This window comes from Cetorhinus maximus, chromosome 1 (genome assembly GCF_964194155.1).
Source record: "Cetorhinus maximus chromosome 1, sCetMax3.hap1.1, whole genome shotgun sequence".
NCBI classification, from domain to species: domain Eukaryota; kingdom Metazoa; phylum Chordata; class Chondrichthyes; order Lamniformes; family Cetorhinidae; genus Cetorhinus; species Cetorhinus maximus.
Genome location: NC_135879.1, coordinates 76377180 through 76400406, shown reverse-complemented (window position 1 = coordinate 76400406; position 23227 = coordinate 76377180). Strand labels below are relative to the sequence as shown.

At 42.4% G+C, this 23227-nt stretch overlaps 1 protein-coding gene across 3 annotated transcripts in view; it reads right to left on the bottom strand.

Annotated features, from left to right (window-relative positions):
* Positions 1-23227, bottom strand: part of acox3 (acyl-CoA oxidase 3, pristanoyl) — a 216671-nt gene that overhangs the window by 130069 nt on the left and 63375 nt on the right. For all 3 annotated transcript variants that reach the window (XM_078542581.1, XM_078542599.1, XM_078542590.1), the window contains exons 8-11: positions 22748-22844; positions 21930-22112; positions 16509-16631; positions 12644-12764 (exon numbers count right to left, since the gene is read on the bottom strand). In XM_078542581.1, coding sequence (XP_078398707.1) covers positions 12644-12764; positions 16509-16631; positions 21930-22112; positions 22748-22844 — 524 coding nt within the window. The remainder of the gene's footprint in view (positions 1-12643; positions 12765-16508; positions 16632-21929; positions 22113-22747; positions 22845-23227) is intronic.

The window sequence follows — 23227 nt, the reverse complement described above, 5'->3', positions numbered from 1 at the left end:
TTGATAGCAAGTGCTGCCTGGATGGGATGAGGACAGTGAAGGTGTGTGTGAGAGTGTGAATGGTGATCTCCCTTGAACTGGCAGTGAGTGAGATCCCTGTGAATGTGATGGGTTTGTGAGTGTGCCAGTTGAGAGGAATGAGAAGAGTGACTTACCCTAGCGTGATGAAGCGGTGAGGTAATGGTATGGCGGAGCAAATGAAAGCCTACCCACCATTGAAACAGCGCGTTTCCCAGGAATGCACAATTAACTAGGTGGGATGGGATGGTATGGCCACCATTGCAGCCGGCAGGCAAAACGTCCTTTTTCCTGTCTGCTTAGTGCAAATCTGGGATGATTCCACTCTCTGTAATCAATTGTCATTCATCACAACCCATCTGGTTTCCTAATGGGCCAAATAGGAAAATTAACATGAACAGCCAAAGGTCTCAAGATTCCCTGATCTACTGATGATGATACTGTCCTGTCCAGGTTATTTTTTGCCTCCCTTGAGAAGGTCTATTGCTTCTGAAACAAAAACAAAAATACCTGGAAAAACTCAGCAGGTCTGACAGCATCTGTGGCGAGGAATACGGTTAACGTTTTGAGTCTGTATGACTCTTCATCAGAACTGAGGAGAATATAGAAATGAGGTGAAATATAAACTGGTTGAGGGGCATGGGACAGGTAGAGCTGGGTAGAGGGCCAGTGATAGGTGGAAGCAAAGGAGAGATTGCCAAAGATGTCATAGACAAAAGGACAAAGGAGTGTTAACGGTGGTGATATTAGCTAAGAAATGTGCTAATGGTGACATTAAGGGTAGAACGCAGGATGAGCAAGTAACAGATAGCCCTAGTGGGGGTGGGGTGGGGGGAAGGGATCGAAATAGGCTAAAAGGTGGGAGATGAAACAATGGATGGAAACACATTTAAAAATAATGGAAATAGGTAGGAAAAGAAAAATATATTTTAAAAATATAAATTATTAGAAAAAGGGGGATCGGAAAGGGGGTGGGGATGGAGGAGAGAGTTCATGATCTGAAGTTGTTGAACTCAATGTTAAGTCCAGAAGGCTGCAAAGTGCCTAGTCGGAAGATGAGGTGCTGTTCCTCCAGTTTGCGTTGAGCTTCACTGGAACATTGCAGCAGGCCAAGGGCGGACATGTGGGCATGAGAGCAGGGTGGTGTGTTGAAATGGCAAGCGACAGGGAGGTCTGGGTCATGCTTGCGGACAAACTGAAGGTGTTCCGCAAAGCGGTCACCCAGTCTGCGTTTGGTTTCTCCAATGTAAAGGAGACTGCATTGGGAGCAGTGAATGCAATAGACTAAATTGAGGGAAGTGCAAGTGAAGTGCTGCTTCACTTGAAAGGAGTGTTTGGGCCCTTGAACAGTGAGGAGGGGAGAAGTAAAGGGGCACGTGTTGCACCTTCTAAGGTTGCATGGGAAGGTGCCGTGGGAGGGGGTTGAGGTGTAGGGGATGATGGAGGAGTGGACCAGTGTGTCCCAGAGGGAATGATCCCTGCAGAATGCCGCCGGGGGAGTGAAGGGAAGATGCGTTTGGTGGTGGCATCATGCTGGAGTTGGCGGAAATGGCAGAAGATGATCCTTTGAATGCGGAGAGTGGTGGGGTGATAAGTGAAGACAAGGGGGACCCTATCATGGTTCTGGGAGGGAGAGGAAGGTGTGAGGGCAGATGCACGGGAGATGGACCAGACACGGTTGAGGGCCCTGTCAATCACAGTGGGTGGAAAACCTCGGTTACGGAAGGAGGAAGACATGTCAGAGGAGCTGTTTTTGAAAGTGGCATCATCGGAACAGATGCGACGGAGGCGAAGGAACTGAGAGAATGGGATGGAGTCCTTACAGGAAGCGGGGTGTGAGGAGCTGTAGTTGAGGTAGGTGTGGGAGTCGGTAGGCTTGTAATGAATATTGGTGGACAGTCTATCACCAGAAATTGAGACAGAGAGGTCAAGGAAGGGAAGGGAAGTGTCAGAGATGGACCATATGAAAATGATGGAGGGGCGGAAATTGGAAGCAAAATTAATACATTTTTCCAGGTCCAGACGAGAGCATGAAGCAGCACCGAAGCAGTCATCGATATACTGGAGAAAGAGTTGTGGGAAGGGGCCAGAGTAGGACAGGAACAAGGAATGTTCCACATACCCCATAAAGAGACAGACATAACTGGGGCCCATGTGGGTACCCATAGCCACACCTTTTATTTGGAGGAAGTGAGATGAGTTTAAGGAGAAATTGTTCAGTGAGAGAACAAGTTCAGCCAGACGGAGGAGAGTAGTGGTCTATTGTTTCTGAGGTTGGGACAAAGGGTCTTCTCCTATTCCAACCTACACTCCTGTCACCTTTCTAAAATACTGTTTGTGGGTGGTGAAAGTTTCCCTCTAATCTTCCTATATCTGCTTGCACATTTCTGGGATCCTATTCTTTTAGGGTTTCCAAATTGTAGGGTCCTGTTGAAGTCACAATCCAGGCCTCTCCATGACATGATGGAATAACCAAAACTTGGTTAGTTTTGTCCACGCCTACACAGATAGTTGTGCGTGCCAACGACTATGTTGTGTGCCAGTATCCAGTCAAATCCCAGCATCCCCATTCCAGGTTGATCCCATTGTGTTAAGATACTAGTTAACTTTAATTTTAAGGTGGGGCCTGCAAACTAAGGTTTAGTGCCCCAGCCACTGACTTGCCCAAAAATACCTTGAGTGCGTAAAATTTTCTCTAGACCATGGAGACTTTAGAGGTATTTTCAAATGAATTACTCTGAAGTTCCATGTCGTTTAGAAAATTGCTTTTGTTTCCTTATATAATCTATCACACTCATCATACCTGAGCAGGCATGGGTACAAGGATGGGTGCAGCGCCGTCAGATTTGTTCATTGACTGGTTCTTCTCCCCGCTGAGTTGCGTGGACCCTACCTTCCTGTCAGGCCTTTTGTTCCTTCATAATATTGACTACACCTTCCAATAGTTCCCTGTAGCTAGAGACACTTGGTTCAGGGGTGTTAACCTCTATTTTCTTCTAGCCATCTTTTCTTAGGTCTCCTACAGGCCCTTACAAAAATAACTTTTTCCCCTACCATTATAACAAACCCATTCATCTGTGCAGGCTGGCTCAAAGGGTTTACCCCCCTTGCTGCCATTTCCTAGGAGATTTTCCTTTCATTTTGCACACCTTGTCTTTTCCCATTTCTCATCCTAATGAGATTCAAATAATCAAGTAACTTCTGTTTCTCCATAGCATCTTATCCCTCATCACTGGGATCAAATCAGTTCTCCCTGGTAGCTCTTATGTGAGACAGACTGTGACTGATTAGGCTCCTTAACCGATGATTTAATGCCTTTCCGGTTAGCTTTACTCTCTCGGTCTCCGCTGCACCATCCCTGACTAAAATTTCATCTTATACTGCTCAAAGTCAATTGGCAGATTGCCTAGGTCATTCTTTCTAGCCTTAGATGGTGGATTTGCCCCCCCCCCGCCTTTCTTTGGGACATGCAGTGGGTGGAGGGGGGAAAACAGGACAATGGTGGTGGTGGAAGTCTCCATTTGTCCCCAGGTGGTTCACAGTCCACTTTGGCTTCTTCATCACTTATATAGTTGGGTACCATTGCACACATTACTCCGTTTTAAACAGACCATTTCTCCTCTAATTCCCTTATTCTTTTCTCAGATTCTGCATAGTTTACTTTTGCCTTTCTCTCCAGAACTGACTGATGTGCTACCCTTACTGCAGCTTTCAAGTCCTCATTCTGTTTTTCACCTTGGTTTGCTTTCTCTTTCTGTTTACACACTTCCTCCTCCTATTTGTCACTTAACTTCTGTTTCTCCAATACCTTTAGTTTTTAAGATATTAAAATATTGAACCTCCGTGAGATAACGCTCCCTTTCTCGTTCCCAGTTTTCTTTTTGTTCACTTCGTTCTTTTCACAATCGGTTGATCATAGCTTCCTGGTCGCTAACTTTTGTGTTCTTTTCCTCAATTTCTTTCTAGAACCTGGTCTTTTCACATTCATCATTTTTAAATTGTCTATGGTATGCCACAAATCAAATAGCTTTTCGCAAAAGACGGGCAGGTAGGATCTTACATCTACTGTTCTGCCTCATACATTGGGTTATCTCCGCTAAGGATCGTTCAAATACATCCCTCATTTAAAGGCAACTTTCCTGCTATTTACTTAGTTACTGTTATTTACTTAGTCATCCAAGGTTTTCCCCTTCAGAGTGTCATTTTATTCTTCTTGACGCAACCCACCCAAGGATGCCAATTATATGTAGGAGTTTCTATCTTTTATAAAACACCTTATCTATAGTTCTTTTAACCTGCGAATTACAAGAGAACAAATTGACTCACTCAAAAGGTTATTATGCTTAATGGAATTACAGATTTAACATGGGCACAGATTTTCAATGGTTACAGGAAAATTAAAATCATTATGGGAAATGATTACAGATTTACTAGGTTGAAAAAAAATGAAAAAAACAGCAGCTGCTTTGTTACTTTACACCCAGCAATTCAACTCTTCAATGATATCTAGCATCAGAATGCTCAAATATGTTACTGAAATAAATTAAGTAAACACGTCACCAATATCTTGCTCAAACATGCTATCACTGTGGTCATACAATCAACAGAAGTTGTCAACTCCTGTGGTTGTAGATTCTTCTCCCGATAATCAGTTGGGCTCTCTCTCTCTCTCTCTCAGATCTCCTTCTGAGAATTGGCAGGATCTTCTTCCTTTGACCGCAGTATAGGTCTCCAATGTGTTCAATCTTTTATACCCTTTTTCAGGGGATAGGGTTAGTTTATTATGTTGACAAGCTATTCTGTCCTGTGAAGCTTTTTTTACGAGCACAATATCCAATTACATTCCCTGGCTTTTGTTTAACCCATGATTTGCATCCACAGAAAGTTGTCCATCTTTCTTTTCCTTTCTCCAGTAATTTTCCATTATGTGAAGCCTCCTATAGTCAATTTTACAGGAATATATTTATATTTTGCTGGAACACTGTGGTTCATCTTATCTCGATTCAAGGCACAGTCTTCATAACTAAAGCACTGGTTAGGCTGACCCGTTATAATCTCTGTTGCTTTCCATAATAGCATGTGTTTTCAACTCTTGTCTAGGTGAAACTTATTTTAGAAAAAAACTCCAACAAAAGTTGCTTTCTCAGTTGATGTCATTTCACTGCAAAGCGTGATGGACAATTTTGCCCTGAATTTGTTTACAAGGGTCTTTCTTTTGTTTACAAAATGCACTAGTTCAAAGAGTGTGCAAGTTTGCAAAATACTAAGTTTGAACTCCATGCAAGAGTTGGAGAGAAGTGGTTTATGCTTTCATTAAACACAAAATAAAAAGATGAGCCTCAAGAGGATAATTTGAAAGATAGATGAAAGACCACAATAGCTGCAATATGAACCCTGATAGGACTTGGCTTCAAATCTCGGTTCAGAAAATATTGAGCGCACTCCAAAGTATAAAGGGACCTCACATGTTGTACACATCTCAAATACCAAAGTGTTTACTTTGCATTATGTACATTAATCATGGAAAATTTTCTGAAAATCATGAATGTGCCTTTCAAGGAGAAAATAACCCCTTGGCCAATAGCTTTTCTTTTTCAAAACCTGGCTATTAAACAACTTTTGATTTAGCAGATTTCACTTTAGGGCAACAAGTCAGACAGTCACTGTTTGATGTCCGGAGGTCCAAGAGGCAAGTATAGAAAATGACTGTTCTATGACTTTATTTGCACAACACCCTGGAAACCAGAGGATGGAGAAACTGTGCAAAAACTCTAATTTCTGTGCATATGTGTCCATAATTTTTTGTCAATGGCATGGAAGCCAACTGTCATTTACTCTTGCAAGCAGTTCCATTATGAGATAGCCATAGGTCTCTGAGCAACTGCACCGTTTCTGCGTGAATCATATACATACAGGCATATCTTAAAAAGCTGATTGTTTTATTCCACAAGCCGATCAAATGTTGACCCAACAAAGTAATGTAGTGAATCTGACACCTTGGCTCATAGGGGCTATAAATAAATGCTTCACCGCATTCTGGTAGAAGTGGACCTCTAAATTGGTCCAGTACCCAGTGTTCATAGCAGGCATGATGGTATCACTGCAATTTGCCTGCTATATGTGGTGGAAGCTGTAAATAAGAATTTTAGGAAGTATTTTGGTGCAAAAATATACTTGCCCATGCAAGAGTTCAGGGCCAGAGCGACAGATCCAGCAAACAATAGTCTCAAACCAATTCAATTTTTCACCAGCTACAATGTAACTGAAAACATTAAAAGGATAACTTTACAAGAGTATCTGAACCCGAGAACCTGGAACTGGCAGGCAACGCAAGGTAAGAAATAGTCATGCATCATCCCCTGTAATCATGGGGAATTTACAAAGCCTGCAAGAAGGGCTCCCAGAAAATCTTATATTTTTTTTACAACGCCGTTAGGCATATATTTATTTTTATTCATTCATGGGATGTGGGTGCCGCTGGCTAGGCCAGCGCTTATTGCCCACCCCTAATTACCCTTGAGAAGACGGTGGTGAACTGCCTTCTTGGACCACTGCAGTCTATGTTGTGTAAGTACACCCACAGTGCTGTTAGAAAGTGAGTCCCCAGGATTTTGACCCATTTTTGAAGGAACAGCGATATTTTGCCAAGTCAGGATGGTGTTTCTTGGATGAGATCTTCCAGGTGGTGGTGTTCCCATGTGCTTGCTGCCCTTGTCCTTTTAGATAGTAGTGGTCTTGGGTTTAGAAGGTGCTGCATAAGGATCCTTGGTGAGTTCCTGAAGTACACAATGGAAAGAGCTGGCAGACCTGAAGTGGGCTTTGTGCAGTGGCTGCACGGAGCTTCCTCCATTGTCTGAATGCGGGTGTTGGACAATGAGCTTGTGAACCTGTTCATTACTGCCCAGCAAAGCTGTAATGAGCAGATTAACAAGATCTGAATGAAGATTATAGATGGTACACACTGCTGCCACTGTGCGTCGGTGGTGCAGGGAGTGAATGCTTGTGAGTGGGGTGCCAATCAAGTGGGCTACTTTGTCATGGATGGTGTCAAGCTTCTTGAGTGTTGTTGGAGCTGCACTCATCCAGGCAGGTGGAGAGTATTCCCTCACACTCCTGACTTGGGACTTGATGGTGCAGTCGTTTAGGATCTGGCCTTTCATCTCTGGTTCTGCAATCATATTCAACCTAGGCTGATGGGATGAAAGTTTATGTTTGTATGGGGCAGCTTCAAGTGATTTTTATTCAGTTCTGAGTAGGCTGGAGTCCATAGCTTAAAACTGCCAAGAAATTGGCAAACTCACTTGGAGGGGCTACAGAATGGCTGAAATCATACTGTTGCATTAGAGACAAGTCCTGAGGTTAGAGAGGAGGAGGTTTCTTTATACAAACTGCTCTTGGAGCAGGGAATGTGTGAAGTAGAATGTGGTTGAGAGCCTTTCAAGGGAAAATTGTATATATATTTGAAGCATAGGGAGAAATTGGACTATGGGGAGAGATCAGGGCAGAGGGATTAGTTTTGGATATAGTAAACAGCTGCCACATACAAAATGGGCCTTAATACCTCTGTGTTATGAGGCTCTATGGTTTCATGGTTCTAAAATGGATAATCACGATTCTGGGTTTCAACATATTTAGAGCCAGTTTTTTGCCAATGTTTTGGAGGTTGCATCCATCTCCAAAATGGACGATAGGATCATGACACGATGGTTTGACTGGCCTCTTACTTGCTCTCTCTCCTCAGAGCTCACTGCCCTCCTAACCTCCCATATTCACTTCTTCACCCTATAAGTTTCCCAACCCATATTCACAGCCACCCCCTTGATCTTTGCATTTCATGTGGCCTCGCAACTCCCATAGTTCCAATCATAGATAAGGCCATCTCTGACCACTTCCTTATATCTATCACCACACATATGCCTTCCTCCTCTCAATCCTATTTCTGTGTCCACCCCTGGAAAAAAAGCTCTCTCCCAATTCACTTACAATTACACTTTTAAACTTCCAACTTTCTAGCCTTTAGCCCTCTATTCACCACCACATTTCTGCAGTTACCAATCTTCTCAATCATACACTCATCTCCACGCCCCATTAAAAACATTACTCTCTCTCAACCTGCCCATTCTCCCCAGTACAGTCCTCAGCTCTGTTCCAAGGGATGCAGATTTGAACAGATACGGTGGACAACTAGTTTTGCCATTCATCGCCAGATCTGGTTGGACAGAAAGCATTATCTGACCCTGCTCTCATACGCCAAAAATTCTCACTATTCCAGAATCATCCTGGATTGCAAAGGTAACCTGACTTCTTTTCTCCACTACAAACCATCTTCTTAAACTCCTCTCCCAATTCCTCCACCCTCACCTCCAACAAGTGCGAGGAGCTCGTAGACTTCCTTGTCACTAAGATCGAGACCATCTGATCAGCCGCCTCTGTTTCTCTCCCTTCAACTAGAATACTGGGCTAAACTTCCTCTAAGGTCACCCTTGCTCTTTCTCCATCTCCCCTCATGCCCTTTCTGAGTTCATCTTGTCAATGAGGCCCACCTCCTGGTCCCTTGACCCGATGCCCACTAAACTGCTAACCATCCAACTTCCTTTCCTGACTGATACCAATACTGCTCTCTCCCAGCTCTTTTAAATCTGGTGTCATTACCTGTCTCCTAGAAAAAAAAGCCACGACTGCTCTGTTCATGCAAACTTTTACCCCATCTCCAATCTTCCTCTTCTCTCCAAAGTCCTTGAGGTGCTGTTACCTCCCAAATTTGCACCTATCTTTCCCAGAACTCAAATATTTGAATCTCCAATCAGGTTTCTTCTCTGCCACAGTAATAAAAGAGCTCTTATCAAAGTCACAAGTGACATCCTATGTGATTCTAATTAAAGTAACTTGCCACTTTTCATTCTTCTTGACCTGGCTGCAACCTTTGGCACAGTTGGCCACACCATCCTCCCCAACGCTTCTCCAGCATAATCACCTGGTTCCATTCTTACCCATCCAGTCATTGCCAAAGGATCACGCGCCAATGGTTTATCTTCTGGCTCCTCCACCTTTACTTCTGGTGTCTCCCAAGGATCTATCCTTAGTCATCTCCTATTTCTCATCTTCATGCCACCCCTCGGCGATATCATTCATAAACACAGCATCAGTTTCTGCATGTAGGCAGATGACACTGAGCTCTACCTCTCCACTGTCTCTAAACTGGCAGAATGCTTGCTGACATTCAGTATAGGTTCAACTGAAATTTCTTCCAATTTAAGAGTCAGAAGACTGAAGCCATTATCTTCAGTCCCCACTACAAATTTTGTCCCTTAGCCATTAACTCCATTCCTCTCTCTGGCTGTTGTCTGAGGCTGAACAAGACTGTTTGCAACCTTGGTGCCATATTTAACCCCAAGATGAGCTTTTGGATCACATATCTGCACCATCACTAAAATGGCCTATTTGCATGTCCATAACCTTCCTTGATTCCACCCCACCTTAGCTCAACAAGTTTTACAACTCTTAGCCCTGTCTTTGTTATCTCTAGACTTGAATATTCCAACACATTCCTAGCTGACCTCCCATGTTCTATTACCATAAACTTGAAATCACCCAAAATCCTACTGCCCATGCTCTAACTTGTACCAAGTCCTGTTCACCCATGACCCCAGTGTTCGCTGACCTACACTGGCTCCCAGTTAAGCAACATTTCTATTTTAAAATTCTCATCTTTGTTTTCAAATCCCTTCATGCCTCCTAAAGAACATATGAAATTGGAGCAGGACTAGGCCACTTGGCCCTTCAAGCCTGCTCTGCCATTCAATAAGATCATGGCTGATCTTCGACCTCAATTCCACCTTCCTGTACTCTTCCCATATCTCTTTATTGCCTTGGAATACAAGAATCCATTTACCTTTGAACACCCAAGCCCTCGGGTAGAAAATTCAAAATATCAACAACGCATTGAGTAAAGAAATTTTTCTTTGAGGTGCCTGCTGTAGGTTGTCCCAAGTCTTTGTACCATGTAAGAGCGCAATGCAAACCATGACCTTAGTCTTGGGTTTGAGATCCTGGTCCTCAAATACTCTTCTTCAGTTGGCCAGAGGCTGTGCTGGCACATTGAAGGTGATAAATCTCATCGTCTATGTCTGCCTTCATCAAGAGGAGGCTCCCACGATATGAAAAATTATGTACTTTCTCTAGTATCTCACTGTTAATCTCAATCAATGAGGGGAGGGGTTGTGCTGTGGGAGCTGTTTGGAAGAGAACCTTCATTTTCCGGGTGTTTAGTAATGGGCCCATTTTCTTGTATGCTTCAGAGAAGGAATGGACAATGACCTGGAGCTCAGTTTTTGAGTGAGCGTGCACATGTATAATTTACATACTAGAGTGATTTTGGTTTTGGTTTGAAGGCAGCATAGGTTGAACAGTTTCCTGTCTGTTCTATAAATTATCTCCACACCTGTGGGTAGTTTGCTGGATTGCAGCATGGAAAGTGGAGGAGAGCAATGACACAGCTTTGTCTGACCACAGCCTTCACTGAGATAGGGTCTGCTGTAGTTCTGCCGAGGAGGATCACGGCTTGCAAGTCATTGTAGAGAGATGGAGGATGGCAACAAATTTCTCAGGACAGACAAATTTGTGGGGAATACTCAATAAGCCGTCATAGTTGACAGAGTCAAAGGCTTTCATGAGGATGAAAAGGTCTGTACAGTGGTTGCTACTCCTTGCATTTTTCTTGGATTTACCATGCAGTGAAGATCAGGTCTTGACTTTGTATCATCAGCAAACTTTGATATATTATAATCTGTTCCCTCATCTAAGTCATTGATATAGATTTTAAGAAGTTGAGGCTCAAGCACTGATCCTTGCAGTACCCCTCTAGTTATAGCCTACTGATTCAAAAGTCTGTTGACCAATCCTCAATCCATGCTAATATATTACCCTCAACCCATGAGCTCCGATTTTATTTAACAACCTGTCTTGTGGTACTGAATGATATTTAAAAATCTGCATATACTACATCCACTGGGTCCCCCTTATCTAACCCTGCTAGTTACAGCCTCAAAAAACTCTAAGGGCAGAATCTTCGGCTCGGCGAATGGGCATAAAACGACGCGGGGTGATGTCGGGCGTGTGTCCCGAAGTCACCACGCGTCATTCAGATTTTCGGCGGGCGCGCATCCGAGTCAGCTGTGGGTCCACTGAACTGTCAAAGGCCTATTAAGGCCAGTTAACTATCAATTGAAACAATTAACTGAACTGCCCGTCCAACCTTAAGGTTGGCGGGCAGGCGAAGAGCCCAGGCGGCCTTCGCATTTATCATGAAACCTCATCCACGGGTGGGATGAGGTTTCATGAAGGCTTTTAAAGTCTTGTAAAAAATTTTAATAAAACTAATAGACATGTCCCAGCTCATGTGACAGTTGCACATGAGGGGACATGTCTTAAAATTTTTTTTTCCTTTATTACATTTTTTTGAACTTTAACTGCTCTCCCTGAGGCAGCTCTGTGCCTCAGGGAGATTTCTGTGCTCTTTTGCATGCATGCGCGAAAGTGCACAGGCCCCGACTCAGGCAATCCCTCCCACCCCACCCACCGCCTGCACGGGGAGCGCTCAGCGCCTTATGTGGCTTTTGTTTGATAACACTTTTGTGAAATACATTGGGACATTTTATTATATTAAAGATACTATATTAATATAAATTGTTATTCCTATAAAAACAACTAAGGTTTTAGCTGGATTTACTAGATGATTATGTTCAACAAAACTGCACTGCTGTTGATATATTGGCCTGAATGTTTCAGATGGAGGGGTCTCCCTTCCCACCATCTGAAGAGTCCCCCGCCGACTCCAAGTACCTGCAGCCATTTCACGCTCAAATGAGTGTTAAGTGGCTGCAGGCATGACTTCCGCCCCTCACTTGGGAGGAAGTCCCATCTTGGAGAGCTACCAGCCAATCAGATTGGCCGACAGCTCTCCAGTCCCTGCAGTGACAAGAGCTGCAGTGGACTGAAGAGGAAGTACACCAACATGCTGAGCCAAAGTTCCGCAACCGGAGGACAAGGTAAGTTCAGGGGGGGGGGTGGTCACAGGGCGGTGAGGGCAGGCAAGGCCTGGGAGGCACAAAGTGGGCAATCAGGGTGTCAGGGGAGAGGCTGGGGATGGGGAGGAGGGACGTCCAGGGGCCACTGGACCTTAAGAGGGACCGGAGCGGGGGGTGGGGGGTCTCCTGCAGTCAGAAGTCCTGAGATCTAGGCTCGGTCTTTCTTGGCCCCCATGCCAGCTAAATATCCCTGCCAGCCTTAAAAATGGCCATTAATTGGCCACTTAATGGCTTCCATTGGGGCAAGGACAGGCTTCTCGTCCAAGGGCTCACCCACCCCAGCGTAAAATTGTTGCATGGTCGGGGTGGGCGGGAACCCGGAGGGAATCCCGTTCCTTCAATTTCAAGCTCCCCATGCCCTCTGCCTAAAAACCCTCCAGCGGGGGAGCATGAAATTCTGGCCATGAGATATCTATCAGGTCCAGTTGCCAAAGCAGCTTTTTTGGATCATGACTGTCTCATCATGATTCAATGAGTTCAGTGCAAACCCAGTCATAAATCATTATTTCGGAAATTCTATTACATATATTAGCACTTACTAGCAAGATAGCCATGACCACCACAAGCTTCACGGAACTCTTGAATGCCTTGTTGAGCTGTCCATGAGCCAAGAGATTTACTTGCACTAGACAGTGCATGTATTTCTTTACCAAGCTCTGCCTGTATTAAAAGGAAGTTTAAAAAAAAATGAAAAAAAAAGTGTCCACAGTTGGGATCTATATTCTACAAGAGCAATGTGGTTAATCTACAAGAGTACATTTCCTCCCGTGCATTCCTGGTAGCCGAGGCTCCATGCTAGGTGTGTACAAGTAGGATATCTGCCCTACACTTTCATGTAGTCTGGATTTTCCATCATAGTCCACCTGATCTTTGGGTGGTAATATCACACTAGGAGAAAAATGGATATATACTTTTTCACTTCTTCATTATCCTTCTCTACCAAGTATTCTAAATTCTCTCGCGATGGCCAACTATGTAAGATGTAGTAGACGGCTTTGACTTTTGAGATCTTGGCAAAGTTATCTATCTAGCAAGCCACCCCCCCAATTGGTATAAATAGTGGAATTTCTGCTTCGATTTAGTGGCATGTTCCACCAAAATACTGTATTCTAAAGAGTAACCTTAGCTCCCAGAAACCATGGTGGATTAATTTAATAAAATGAAGACATCTTTTGCTTGCTCACCAATCTGAAATCCACAATGTTTATCACCTATTCCCAAAGACAATTTCCATGTTCTAATGAGGATGGCATCTTGTAACAATATGCTAATTACCTAAATTAGTTAACTTTGATATTTGTAATCTTCCCAGCATTAACTTGTATGATTAGGTTGGTGTAAATCAAGATCATCTGGATAACAATGGAATGGAAATCTTCCTCATTCAATTCACATGAAGAACAAGTGGTCATGTACGCTATCAATGAGGCCCTGCCTGTGGAGGAAAAGGCTGCATCCTCTTATGCCACTGTGTCCTATTCACAAGGAATGTATTTTTTTCCCTCTAGTAAACAAGCATTTTTAGTTTTTTTGACACAATGACAACTGGCTGGTTGGAAAATGTCCTCAGTAATCACAGTATCTTTACAGTGCAGAAGGAGGCCATTCGGCCCATCGAGTCTGCACTGACTCTCTGAAAGAGCATTCCACCCAGTCCCACTTCCCTGCCTTATCCCCGTAACCTTGCATTCTTTCTTTTCAGGTAGCAATCCAATTCCCTTTTGAATACCTCGATTGAACTTGCCTCCACCAAACTCCAAGGAAGTTAGTTCCAGACACCAACCACTGGCTGGGTGAAAAAATTTTCCTCATATCACATTTACTCCTTTTGCCAATTGTTTTGAATCTGTATCCTCTAGTTCTTGATGTTCTCTTGAATGGGAACAGTTTTTCACTATTAACCCTGTCCATACCCCTCAGGATCTTGAAAACCTCTATCACGTCTCCTCTCAGCCTTCTTTTCTCCAAGGAAAACAGTCCCAACCTCTCCAATCTATCCTCATAGTTACAGTTCTTTATCCCTGGAATCATTCTTGTGAACCTCCTCTGTACTCTCTCCAATGTGTTCACATCCTTCCTCAAGTATGGAGCCCAGAACTGGACTCAGTACTCCAGATGAGGCTTAATTAGTGTCTTATACAAGTTCAACATGGCCTCCTTACTCTTGTACTCAATGCCCCTATTAATAAAGCTTAAGATACTATATGGTTTATTAACAGCTCTCTCAACATGCCCTGCCATCTTTAACGATCTATGTATGTATACAGCGAGGTCCCTCTGTTCCTGCACCTCTTTCAGAGGCTCTCCCTTTATTTTATACTGTCTCACCATATTTTTCCTGCCAAAATGAATCACTTCATACTTCTCTGCATTGAACTTCACCAGCCACTTATCTGCCCAATCCACCAACATGTCTATGATCTTTTGAAGTTCAAGACTATTCTCATCACAGTTGACAATATTTCCAATCTTCGTATATCTGCAAATTTTGAAATCATGCCCTGCACACCACTGTCTAGGTCATTAATATACATCAGGAAGAGGAAGGGTCCCAACTCAACAACAAACCTTCCCCCAATCTGAAGAACACCATTTATCACTACTCTCTGTTTCATGTCACTCAGCCCATTTCTTATCCAAGTGCCTACTTTCCCTTTTATTCCATGACATAAAATTTTGCTCACAATTCTGTTGTGTGGCATGGTATCAAATGCCTTTTAAAAATCCATATACATTACATCAACAGCGTTTCCCTTATCAACCTTCTGTTACCTTCTCAAAAAATTCCAGCAAGTTACTTAAACATGATGAATGAATCCATGCTGGCTTTCCCTTAATTATCCTGCACTTGTCTAAGTGACTATTGATTTTATCCAGTACTATAGCTCCAGAAGTTTCCCTACCACTGAGGACAAGCTGGCTGGTCTGTAGTTGCCAGCTTTATCCTTGCGACCCTTTTTGAATGAGGGTGCAACATTCGTAATTCTCCAGTCCTCTGGCACCTCCCCTGTGTTTAAGGAAGATTGGAAGATTATCATTAGTGCCTCTGCAATTTCCACTCTCACTTCCCTCAGTACCCTTGGATGCATCTCATTCGATCCTAGTACCTTATCAATTTTAAGTAAAGATAGCCTTTCCAACACCTCTTTCCTCTTGATTGCAAGTTCTTCTAGTACACCAGTTACCTCCTCTCACACCTCAACCTGGGTAGCATCTTTTTCCTTTGTAAAGGCAGATGCAAAGTATTCGTTCAATACCTCCACTATTTCTCCAGACTCCACATGCAAGTCCCCTTTTTTGTCCCGAATCGGCCCTATCCTTGCTTTTACCACCCTTATATTATTTACATGAGTATAGAAGGCCTTGGGATTCCCTTTTATGTTAGCTGCCAGACTCTTTTCATGCTCCCTCCTTGCTTTTCTTATTAATTTCTTCATTTCCCCTCTGGTCCAACTATATTCAGCCTGATTCTCCATGGCATTTTCTACCTGACATTTGTCATATGCACACTCCTTCCTTTTCATTTTTACCTCTATCTCTCTCATCATCCAGAGCACTCTGGATTTATTTGCCCTACCTTTCACCTTCAAGGGAATATACCTTGACATTGCCTGCAATACTTTTTCTTTGAAGGCGGCCCATTGTTCAGCCACCGTCTTTTCTGCCAATGTTTGATTCCAACTCACTCGACTCAGATGCATTCTCATCCCATCGAAGTTGGCGTCCCCCAATTAATTATCCTTGCTCTGGATTGTCCCCTCTCCTTTTCGATGATTAACCTAAACCTTATGATACAATGGTCACTGACGCCCAGATGCTCTCCCACTTGTATTTGATCCACTTGGGCCAACTCATTCCCCACAACCAGGCATGTCCTCTCGTTAGACTGGAAACATACTGCTGCTGAAAATTATCTTGAACACATTCCAGGAACTCTTGCCCCACTTATCCCTTTGTAATATTCCTATTCCAGTCTATACTTGGATAATTGAAGTCCCCCATTATGATTATTCTATAATTCTTGCACTTCTCCATAATTTCCTTACAAATTTGTTCCTCCACATCCCAGGAATATTTAATGCCCAGTCCTGCCCTTCTTTGAGCCAGGTCTCTGTTATAGCAATATCATCATAGTTCAGTATTGGAACAATTTTCAACTGATTGACTCTATTGTTACAATGACAATCTTGCGTGCTGGTAACAAAATGTGGGTATTATCATCTCACTGAATCAGGCACTGAATCTCAATCATTTGCTTGCCAAATCAGTGAGGTGCTCTCTTAGACAAATGTGTACTTTCAGGGAAAAGAATTCTTAATAGGTATTGTTTACAAGTTTTACCTATTTTCAAAAGCGGGTCTAGCTCCACGTGATACTTGTATACTACTTTGTAAAGATACTAACCTGTCTCTCACTCTTGTCCTTCATCAATACTCCCATTTGATATTCAACATAGTTCATGAACAGTGACTTGAAAAAGTGGTCTAGTGCATAGGAGGCTGCCAAATAGGGAATAAGACGCCATTGCTGAAATAAAGGAAAATATTTCAATTAACTTGCATGACATAAGAAAAACAACTGATTAGAAAAATAAAATAATTTCTATGCAGGGTTGTCTGATTTTTTTGCTGTAACTCTTGCTCGGCGGCTTGAAGAAACAGGGTAGACAGATGTTTCTGTGGAAGATATGGTGGAGAACAAAGGAATTCTGTAGAAATGCTACCACAGCAACTATGGCAATCATTTATTGTATTTAGACAAAGTGACAAGCTACAGAATTGGGTTACAGAATGGGGAGCAATTTTCTGTTCCTTTACTGCAGTGGTTCTCAAATTGGGTTTTGCGCACCCCAGGGGCTTCCCATGATGTGAAGTTTGTGCTTAACGTTTATGATTTTTTGTAAAAGGACATTTTAGTTAAAAATAAGTGTTATATAAAAAACCTGCCAGTAGGGTTTGCTAAGTCCCGGATGTATTGCCCCCTGGTGTAGAATAAGGAATAAAGGAACCTTCTGATTTTTACACAGGAAGCTGGGTTTCAGAAGCAGATAGTTAGGTGTGTGTATTCTTAATTGTTACGAAGTGACAAAACACTTCAAATGGCGACAAGGATGGGATCATCATTATTAGGGGCTTTAGAGGCTTTTGATCCCGCTACTATGGACTTAGTTGATGTTGAGCAAATGGAAGAGTTTTTCATTGTGAATGAGATTGAAGAAGAAATGCAGGCCTCAGTGTCTCTTACAGTCATCGGAATGAAAATTTTCACTTTACTGAGAAATCTCATTGATCCCGACAAGCCAGCAAATAAAAGCTTTAAAGAGCTCGTGGACGTTTTGAAAAAGCACTTTGATCCCAGACCAGCAAGTTTCACTGAAGAGAACAGCATGAGAGTGAGTCAGTTTCCCAGTTCCTGGCTGAGTTGAGAAAATTAGCAGCTTGCGACTTTAAAAAGTTACCTGGAAGAAGCGTTGCATGATCGCCTGATTTGTGCACTAAGAAATGAAATAATTCAGCGTAGATTGTTAGCGGAGCAAGAGTTGACACTGAAGAAAGCATCCGAGATTGCGCAATGCATAGAAATGGCAGAGAAACAAGCTGGGGTTTTGAAAGTGCATTCTAACAATGCCAAAGTTAAAATAGTAAAGCCAGGGCAAACTCGCTTTCAAACATGTTACCACTGTAATGGAATAGGGCATAATGCAGAAGCCTGTAAGTGGAAAGCCACTGTGCAAAAAAAAGACACATACAGCATGCATGTAGATCAAAGACTGACCACAGTAAAGCAATACCACCATAAAAGGGCATCATGATGTGCACACAGACAAGTTGCACTTGAAAATAAACAGGCAGTTTAAAAAGACACATTACTTGGAAACAAAATACAAAAGTAATGCAAGTCCAGGTGAGACAGAGTGAAACTAACAGCGACAATGCAAAAGAGTAATTGTATTGCATTCAGTCTGATCTGAAACTAGATGAAGGACTAAAAGTTGGCATTGCCTTAAATGGTAAAATTGTTTTAATGGAGGTTGACGCTTCAGCATCTGTTTCTATTGCTTCAGAGAAGAATGGGAGAAAATTTTCAAGAAACGTCCATTAGAGAAAATCCTCCTCCAGCTTAGCACCTACACTGTTGAGCCTGTGAATATATTTGGAAAAATGTCCGTTCAAACTAAATATGGAGATCAAATAGCAAGGTTGCTATTTATTATTGTGAAAGGGGATCATCCATCGCTTATGGCAGGAATTGGCTGAAAGAAATTCGGCTGGACTGGAATAAAATAAATAAAGAGCATTGCAACCCCATGCTGCAGTCCTTGTTAGACAAGCATACTGATGTCTTCAAAGAAGGTCTTGGAGTTATTAAAGACATTGAAGCTAAACTTGCTGTGAAGGCCGAAGCTTCTCCAAGGTTCTTCAAACCACGTTCAATTCCCTGCTCAATGCGACAGAAAATCGAGCAGGAACTAGAATGACTTGAAAACTTTCAGATAATTGAGAAAGTTAATTATGCAGAGTGGGCAGCTCCAATAATCCCAGTAGTGAAGGATGATGGGCCTATCAGAATATGTGGTGACCATAAAGTCACCATTAATCTTTTTCTGGAAATGCATCAGTGCCTGTTACCGAAAACTGAGGACCTGTTCGCTGCTCTGAATGGAGGTGAATTATTCACAAAGCTTGACCTATTACAGGCACTTTTGCAAATACAGCTGAGTGAAGATTCCAGGAAGTATACAACCATCAGCACACACAGAAGTCTATATCAATACAAACGACTACATTCAGAATCGCATCATCACCATCTAGTAGACCATGGACAAAGTACTGCAGAGCCTCCCTGGTGTATCCTGCTTCCAAGGCGACATGCTCATCACTGGGAAAAACCTCCCAACTCATTTAGAGAACCTAGGCAGAGTCCTGCGTAGACTGGAAAAATATGGCATCCGCTGTAAGAAATCCAAATGCTCATTCCTGAAGTCCTCAGTGATGTACCTGAGACATATGATCGATGAAACTGGCCCCTCAACCTCACCCAGAAAGATGGAGGCAGTGGTGAATGCACCACAGTCCAAAAATGTTAAGGAGCTTTGTTCGTTTTTGGAACTTGTGAATTACTACAGCAAGTTCATTTCCAGTTTGGCTACCAAGGCAGCACCACTGAATAATCTGAAGAACAATGCAAAATGGGATTGGTCACAAGCCTGTCAGGAAAATTTCAAGGAACTCAAGCAAGAGTTCACTTCTGCTAATGTCCTGGCATATTTCAATGAAAAGTTGCCTGTCAGCCTGGCTTGTGATGCATCTAGATATGATGTTGGAGCTGTCATCTCCTACACATTTCCTGATGGCAGCGAAAGGCCCATTGCATATGCCTCACGCACATTGTCCAAGGTAGAACAAAATTATGCCCAAATTGAGAAGGAAGCTCTTGGACTAATCTATGGAGTCATGAAGTTCCACCAATATTTGTATGGGTGTAAATTCACGTTAATTATAGACAACAAGCCTTTGACCTGGTTGCTTAGCCTGAAGTCACAAACCCGACACTTGCCACTGCACACCTACAAAAGGTGGGCATTGATCTTATCTGCTTACTGGTAAGAAATTACATTTGGCTCTGCTGAGAATCATGGAAATGCAGACGCACTTTCCCGACTTCCGTTACACCACAGTGCTACAACCCGAAGTGAAGTTGCTGTTTTCAATGTGAACCAGATAGACATGTTACCTGTTAAAGCAGATCAAATTTGACTTGAAACGCAGAGAGATGCTGTGCTCTCCCAAGTTTACCTGTACACACAGAAGGGTTGGTGTGTACCTCAGGAAGTGACTACTGAGCTTAAACCTTACTACATGCGCAGATTTGAGCTGACTTTGCAAGGCGGTTGTTTGTTATGGGGAATCAGAGTTGTTTCTCCTCCAAAATTCCAAATACGAGTATTAGAAGAACTTCACCCGTCACATGGAAATTGTCAAAATGAGAGCATTAGCTCGTCTACATGTATGATGGCCACACCTGGATAAAGACATTGAAGGCATGGTCAGTGATTGCCTTCCATGCCAAGAAATGAAGTCTTCTCCTGCAGCTGCCCCATTACATCCATAGGCTTGGCCTGACCACCCATGGCAGAGACTTCATGTGGACTTTGCCGGACCACTTCTCAGACATACGTTCTTGATTGTGGTGAATGCCCGCAAAAAGCGGCCTCATGTTATTCCCATGAAGTCAACTACTTCAGCAAAGACCACTGATGCTCTCCGGAATGTGTTCACTACTTTTGGATTGTTAGAGCAGATTGTGTCTGACAATGGCACACAGTTCACATCATGTGAATTTCAAACATTACTGAAAAACAAGGGGATCAAGCAGACCCTCATCTCGCCTTACTACCCATCTCAAATGGTGAAGCGGAACGCTTTGACCAGACATTCAAAACGGCCATATTGAAGGGGAGGACGCAAACAGATTGGAAGTTGAAGCTGAAGAACTTTTTGATGATGTATCATAACACTTCACATTCAACAACAGGCGTATCTCCTGATGAGCTGATGTTTGGAAGACGACTGCGTACCAGAATGGATTTGCTGTGTCCGGATTTGAAAGGAAAGATTGGTTCAAGGCAGCTTGATCAGAAAAGGTCACATGACACAAGTGAACCAGCTCATGAGTTTCATCTGGATCAGTCTGTTTGGAACATCAAAGCGTCGAGGACCACTGACCTATGATGTTTAATCTTCCTATGGAATCTGGAAGAGATACACTGACCAGATTAGAGAAGCCAAATCCAAGGAACCAAATTTCCAGGGATCTCCAGTCACAGTGGAAGGTTTCTGGGAAGCATCTGTTCCAGTTGGTGAAACCTGACTTGATTCAACTGACAAACCTATAGCACCTGTAGCTGCAACTGTTGAACCTGAACAGAAACAAGTGGAACAGCAGAACCTTCTATTTCTATAAAAACAAACTGAGATATCTAAGCCAACACTCTTCTCTAGACCAAAGCAAATCTGCAAACCGCCTGACCGATTTGTTACTGGCTAAAGTGGGGGGAGATGTGATGTTTGTGCTTAACGTTTATGATTTTTTGTAAAAGGACATTTTTGTTAAAAAGAAGCGTTATATAAAAAACCTGCCAGCAGGGTGTGCTAAGTCCCAGATGTATTGCCCTATGGTGTAGAATAAGGAATTAAGAGGAATCTTTTTTTTTTAACACAAGAAGCTGGGGTTCGGAAGCAGATAGCTGTGTGTGTGTGTGTGTGTGTGTGTGTGTGTGAATTCTTAATTGTTAAGAAGTGACAAAACATTTCACATGGGATCTGCAAAATAACATGAAAGTGCCAGCTAGGAAGCAAGAGTGGAGTACGGCCACCACATGTGCAGCTCATGTCGCAGTACTCCCCAAAGTGCAGGAAATTATTCATTACCATCATAGCTACACAGACTCTCCTCTCAAAGATACTCTCTGGTATACAGAAAGGGATGAATGTGCAGAGATTTGACAGGAACTGTGTTACATACAAGAGTACATTACTGTGACTCCTTTATTATTGGTCCTTATAAAACTTTTGAAAAAACTGAAATATTTTTTAAATGTGGAGTTAAGAAAAAACCATCAAAATAGACAAACCAAAAGCTTTAAATGCTGCATTCTTTATGTAGACAACAATGGCAATTATGATAACAACTTGTTTTTAAATAACATTTTTAATATAGAAAAATGCCTCGCTAGAATAAGAAAAAAAAGGATCATATTTTAATTCCATCTATACTTAGTACAATAGATGGTTGTTCCTCATCATACTTAACATTGGCATGTACCTGCATTTGATATTCAAGCACTGGTATTTCTTCATGATCTGTTGGTCCAAATTGACGACGTACTGCAGAATAGCGAATAGCAATTGTCAAGCCTAATTTAAGATTAACTATCGTTATCCCTGTGATTGACACTCTACCAACAGATAGTGCACCAAGAGACGCGCCAAATCGACGACTAGGGTCCTAAAAGGAAATAAAAAATAGAATTTTAACAGCTACAAAGTACCATTCCAGCACTGTAAGAATTGAAAATAACCCTCAATAGCTCCTTGAATGTGGTTCTAAATATGATGTCTTTCTAAGGCACGATTTGAAATGCCTATATGTCTATGGTCACCCTTTTACTCTTCAGAATGTGCTGATAGAGGGTCTTCAAAGGAATACCTCCAACTGGATACTAAATACTTAATCTATAGTAGCTATAGTCTTACAATCATTGACACATTCAGCAAGACAATTACAAGCAAAAACAACCAGTTGCTAAGAAACACAGCATTGCATAGACCTAGTTGAATGGAATAACATATCTAACAGTGGCCTTTTCAAACAGGCACTCAGCCCGTTCACCATTTCTGATCACACGTATAATATTCTAGGCTGTAAAGAGTATTTTGATGAGTTATGCATAATGGAGAGACACAGTAGATCCCCCACACCTTATAACATGGGAAATTTTTGTATGATGTGCATCAGGGCTTTGGCCACCCATCATTTCTTTATCAGCCGCTATGTGACATTAGGAAATATTTAAATACTGCTGCAATAAAGTCAAGGACAATTATAAATTTACAGGGGTATTCATGGCTATTATATTGCACCTTGAATGAAGTTACATAAGTTCCTTCGGGCATCACATCCCCGGTTCTGTTTAGTAGATTTTCCCGTGGTATTCTAACATTGTGGAACACAGCAAATCTGTTAAAACAAATAAAGAATCACATTGGATTACATTTTGTAAGATCCCGTAACAATGGGATGCAACTGACAACAATTGGAAATTTGTTGCATAATTTGGGTAAAGCATTCCCACATTTTCAAAGCGCACCAAATTTGCATGATACCCAATCAGAAGCGCACTTTTAAAAGCTGGAGCTATTATGCTTGAGGTATACATAAAGTGACCAAGTGCAATAACCAGGATTAAGCCTTATTTATTTTAGTAATTAATAGGGACTCAACATGACTTAGGGCAAACTATGACAAATGAGGGCTGGATATATGAAAGCTCCGAGTGAGAATCGCTCTTTGTTGAAAGCACCCAGTCATTGAATCAGCTCTTTGTCCTGGAGCAAAATATG